The sequence below is a fragment of the Eimeria mitis genome, genomic scaffold (assembly GCF_000499745.2).
Source record: "Eimeria mitis Houghton genomic scaffold, Emh_scaff42, whole genome shotgun sequence".
Classification (NCBI taxonomy): Eukaryota; Apicomplexa; class Conoidasida; order Eucoccidiorida; family Eimeriidae; genus Eimeria; species Eimeria mitis.
Window position 1 is genome coordinate 12,712 of NW_013572525.1, and position 5,630 is coordinate 18,341.

The 5,630-nt window shown below is 52.3% G+C and overlaps 1 protein-coding gene across 1 annotated transcript; it reads right to left on the reverse strand.

Moving 5' to 3' along the window:
* Positions 1 to 348: 348 nt before the first annotated feature.
* On the reverse strand, positions 349 to 4,853 carry EMH_0042680 (RRM domain-containing protein, putative; the record flags this gene model as incomplete). The annotated part of the gene is made up of 12 exons (XM_013499304.1): positions 349 to 377; positions 547 to 766; positions 892 to 1,236; positions 1,351 to 1,449; positions 1,604 to 1,761; positions 1,854 to 1,920; positions 2,045 to 2,155; positions 2,329 to 2,433; positions 2,678 to 3,033; positions 3,825 to 4,028; positions 4,265 to 4,404; positions 4,606 to 4,853. The coding sequence occupies 12 exons, from the start codon at positions 4,851 to 4,853 to the stop codon at positions 349 to 351; spliced, it is 2,082 nt and encodes a 693-aa protein (XP_013354758.1).
* Between the last annotated feature and the right edge of the window lie 777 nt (positions 4,854 to 5,630).

The window sequence follows — 5,630 nt, forward strand, 5'->3', positions numbered from 1 at the left end:
TTTGTACTAAGAAGCCTGCAAGTAGGACATTTCGATGCCAGTTCGGCAACAACGAATGCACCAGCTCGCAAATGCCCTTCTGCATCTGCCAGGGAAAAGAATACAGCCGTAACTTGGTGAGGTCGTACGCATCGTCGGCAAAATCCATACTGTTCCCTTCCTCCAGCTCCAAAAATTACGAGAAAAGGAGCCTGTGGAAAGTCGCCTAGGCGCTGCAAACCCTTCCAAGCCAACAGCTCGCACTCCTGTCTACAGGGCAATCCCTTCCATTGAATGCAACACAAATTCGTTAAGCTGGATCCCGCACGTCTTCCCGTAGATATGAAAACAGGAACAAGGTGCTAAAAGTCAAAAGGTTCTGTCCCGCTCCCGAAACGCTGCAAAAGCCACAACGAGAAGCAACAAAGCCAGTAACAAGAGAGCCCACCACAACGACGAAGTCATGCATACGCATGCAGCACTGAAAATGTCAGCCGAGTGCGTCTACAAACACAAAATGTCAGTACAAAATGCATGCCCTGTGGCAACCTGCATCACCCGGCCCACCTCGCGGGTCTCCTCCTTGTGCTGCAAATGTCATTTCTTGTTTGCTTGCAGGGAAGAGCTCAATGTATCTCCTGTCCATTCGAGCGCCATTCCTCGTTTGTAAGGCTCTCCAGGTCTCATTAACGTCAGAAAACTGGACATAAGCCTCTCCAGAAGGCCGGCCATCTATCGGGATCGTAGACGGGAGAATTGCCGTCATATGGAAGCCTTGGAAAAATTGCTGACAAACAAGCGGACGAAGTGAAGTGCTAGTCGATCTGACCATCAAGGACGACGCAAAATGCAGCAAGATTCGTTGCCTCTGCCTAATAGCGATCCTAGAATCTGCCTTTGCTGGTGACCCACCACAATATGTTGTTCATTAGCATTGAAGGGCATTCCCCGGAGTCTCAAGACAGTGTAACCCCATCCAGCAGGGACGGGGCCTACATCCTGTGCAGGCGCCGGCTGCGCAACTTGTGGAGATGCTTGGCTATAGGCGGCTTGCTGAACTGCGCCCCCATACCCTCCGTATACATCATGGCTGGGGGCGCCGTAGCTTGCGTAGCTTCCTTGTGGACCGCCCATACCATCCATGCCTCCGTAAGCTTGGGTGGAAGCCATACCTCCCCCCATGGCTCCATATGGCTGGGGTCCTGCTCCGTACCCACCGCTGTAGGGTCCTTGGGCAGTTCCGCCCATCATGCGGGCCTGAAATGCACCGGAGATACCAATGACGGCACATGATGTACACGCGTATCAGAGGGAAGTAAAAGTCACATAAAAATTGTTACGGCATGGGGCTGGTCCACAACTCACATTTACTGGGCGTTGAATGCGCATAGCTCCCACACCCATCTCAGATGGCACCATTCTGCCTGGCCGTTTCGCTCTATGCATTTCCTCTCGAGTAGACGGATACACCTGCAAGACAAAAGAGAAGCAGGCAATAACTCCTGGGCCTTAAGCGCGACCCAGATACTCCGTAGTCTATGCCTGTTGGTGGGTCAACGCAGATCGAGCTCCATATCTAAGTACACTCGAGTTAAACGCGGAGCAGCAATCTCCGACGTCGTACCTCAACAAACCTCCGACCAAGGTATTTCCTGTGTAATTTCTCCTTCGCTGCGTCTGCAGTCGCAGCGTCGGGAAGCTCGACGTACGCGATCCCGTTCATCCTTCCGTCCACCGCAACCCCCAAGACAACCGAGTCAAACCCAATCTCGAACCCATGCTCTGAAGAGAATCATTAGGCAACGCAAGACCGAAAATTTGCAAAATCTCAAGTCCCGCAAAAGACACTCCTTCGAAGGGGAGATACAACACACCTTGAAAGAAGTTGACGACGTCGTTGTCAGTGCAAGTCCACGGCAGTCCCCGTAATTTCAGCACGGTCTGCAGCAAAAACACCAATCATTACTGCGCCCTTTCACACTGCCTCAAGCTGACTCGTGTTGTTGCATCTAGTTCATACAACCAGGTGGAGGCGTCCTTAAAAAGCGTCCGCATTAGGGCTCACTAAGTTCAGGCCCTTAACATCAGCGTCCCGGCCGTCCCTCGTGCCCGAGCTCATCACAGCTACCCTTCGTTGCATGGCCCTTTCAAAGTCTTCCGCGCTAGACCGGAACACCTAGTTAAACGCAGAAACATGACGCAAACGCGCCTATATATGGACCAGCAACAACAAAGCCACGCTAACTATTACTGATTTCCAAGCATAGCGGACCCTCTGACCGCGCTCACAAAACCCTGCAGAAGCCCCACCACTTCACTGAGGAAAAGAGCGCAGTGCAAACTACTTACCTCTATCCACCGTGGACCCATCATGCGACCATGAAGTGTCCGAACTGCCACGTCCCGCATGTCTGTCGAGTGAACGTTCACATAGGCCTCGCCTGTCACACGTTTCTGACGTAACAACATCAAACAGCAGCACTCCTGCCGGAACACGTGCACCCTATGCCAATGCAAGTAGCTACATGTTTAACACATTTGCTCGCTGTTCAGCAAAAGAAGCGGCACTGCCACTGAAATATATACACAGGAGGGATGTATACCCGGCAAAGTCATTACTGCCAGGAATATCTTGATGGGAATTTGGGAGTTCAAAACTACTCAGAAAGGGTCTCTTTCGGCCACTATAATAGCGTACGTTAAGGCCAACGCAGACACAAACATCCAACTCTGTAACGTCAACAACTGGCTTCAAGAACCGGACGATGGCATCTTCAGTCACGTCCCAAGGAAGTCCTCTCAGGCGAATATGTGTTCCAACGCCAGAAAATCCATTTGCTGCCGGCGCCACGAGCGGCTTGAGGGCCTCTAAGGCAGATGGGTCTTCCACGTTGACGGAATGTTCCTTGAGCAGCACGAGACCCTTCGAGAGCAGCAAAAACAAAATGCTGCAGATACACCGGCACGCAGCCAGGCCATCCTCCCGCCCTTCTGGTGCTGCCAAGTGCAGAGCTCCCGCAGCCGTGCTTAAGCTCTTCAGATCATCCCCCTTAACTGCAAACAAGAACACCGAAGCGCCCACACAACCCACAGCTACCCCTGCACAAGGTCCCTCCGCTTAGTGAATGAAGCATCCCCCACGGTGCCATGTCCCTTTTCGGCCACACCATCATGGTATGCCGAAAAAGCGACAGGCCGAGCGCGACGATCATCAGCCTCTTCCACCGGCTGGTTGAATAATCAAGCAGGCGCTGATTGAAGTGTCAACAAGGTTTATGGACCCCAATGCGCTGGAGGGAATGGTAAGCAGCACTAGTGGTCGGAAGCATATAACATATGCCTTCGGTATCCCGGGCGCCGTGAGGAGCCGCAAGGGCGGAACGCTCCAATTCTCACAGGGCTGGGAGTGTCCATACCGCTCACAGAGCACCTAGTCGCACCAAAAAGACTGCTGCCTACGCAGGACTGAAACTTGATGTTTCAATATCCACTATGCGCATTATGAGTCGCAGCGACGCACTCAGGTTAAACAGTACAATATTCCTACATCAGGCCTCAAGGTATTAAAAAAAGCCGTAAACGCATGTTCACCTCAAGTATCCAGTCACCGCGGTAAAAATGCGATTTCACGCTGCTGAGCAGTTCCAGCAGGGTTACAATGGCTGTCTCTTGGTGCATCAAAAGAAAAGCCGTCCCTGCTCGTTGATTCCGTCTTGAGCGAGCCTCCAGCTAGAATGTGCTATGCAACTTGAGGTAAGCTCCACGAAGGCTAACGGGAAANCACGTCCCCTACACCTACGGTCGTCACCATTAAAAGTGTCTATCTTTCCTTTGCGCATACGTACCTGTCAGATATTGCTGGATTACGCGTTTCAAGATCACAGCCTGCGCGAAGTGGGGATAAAGAGTCACTTGGCGAGCAGCTGCACATGCGCGGAAATCCTTCAAATTCTCCGGCTCATAGACACAGAGCATTGCGGGATTCACGCCGTCTTGGCTTCGCTGGAAGACTGCCGTGTCGAGCTTCTGGATGACTTCACTCAGAGTCGCTGAGAGGTCAGCAAGCCAAAATCAACTTAAGATACTTGAAGCATGTACTCAGCACATGACAAAAGACGAGTGTTGAGCAGAAGTGACTGAGAATGTGCAAGGACACAGAACCGCAAGGCTGTCGCAACCGACAGGCGAGAAGGAGCAAGGTGAGAACAATTCACTTCATTTGAACAGGCAGTGCTGTCTAGGAATATGTGGTCAAAGGGAGGACGCTGGTAAAAGCCAACCGTACATGCGGCAAAGAGCTGCTCCTGCGTGACCCCAAGCTTCGTGAGAACCTCAGCCGGCGCCAAGAGCTGCTCGGGCCGGACGAGAAGAGAAACTTCCTCAAGGGACTGTCGGGTCGCCACATCAAACACCACCCACGCGATTCTGCAGAGGAGCACTCACAGACCACCGACACCCTTCAAGTGAAGCTGCCCGAAAAAAAACCAAATGGATACCGTGCCAGCATGCACTCGACTGCCTCTCTCCACTTGAAGTGCCATTTCCCTTCCCGCGAAACCACACAGTACATTGGCAGTTGTAATCCTGCAAGGAGATTCAACACAGAGTACGGGAATTTAGACTCACTCAACAACCTCCGTGATGTTGCCCGCCCTCAGGAAGGAGAAGTCTATCAAAAAAAGAGTCGTAAACGAATGAGCTTGATATCCCCCGTCAGTTGAGCTCGTCCCTACCGCTAGCTGAGCAGCAGCAGCTGCAGCAGCTGCTGCTGCAGCAACTGCTTCTGCAGTACTTGCCGAGTCGCTGCTTTGAAGATCCGGAACGCCGTCTTGAGGCCCCGCGGTGGGAACCGCATGGGGCTCTTCCGTAGCCATTCTCCTCTCCACTCAGACGCAATACCTGCACACAATGAAACATGATATTCCACGGTGCCCGCGAGCTGCAGCAGCTGTCCAGAACAATACTATAATTGCAAGTAAACAACAGCGACGGCAGCTGGCGCTCCCCCCTGCTAGTTGCTCCGTTCAGGTGGCATAACAGAAGGAATGGAGGTCAATGACACTCAGCATTGCTGTTTCCGGTAAGACCCCTCAAAAACTGATGTTGAAGGTCCGCAGTACACTCATGCAGCCTAGACAACGCGCGCCGGCTTCCCGTTCGGTTGCCTCTTGCGGAGCTCTTCTGTCCTATAACAATCCTCTAAGCCCTTCACGAAGCTGATGTAGCAACTCAATGCATGGATTCATCTAAAAATAAGCCGTACCGGGTGGGTCAACAGATAGCCGGCCACAAAAGCCCCAGGCGCAGGCAACGGCGTGGGGGGCCCTCGAGCGTGGCACAGAGCCTCGGACCAACTCAATGTTTGTATAATCTGAAAAGAAACAAATAAGCGCAACTGCACTATTCGTCTTCTTGGGTACAAAAAAAAAGCTCCTCCACAGCCGCATGAGAAGTCCCAGGCCTTGGGGCTTAGGGGCTTTCTTAAGCGGGAGACAGGCTGTTGATTCTCAATGCCTAGATTGCCGCTAAGATCATCACTCCACAACGGCATTCATATTTATGTGTTAATCAGGTTTTCGCCAATGGAAAGGCTGATTCTGAATGCTAAGGCTGAGTTGGCATATCTGGGAGGGCTACGGCTATGGAGGCGC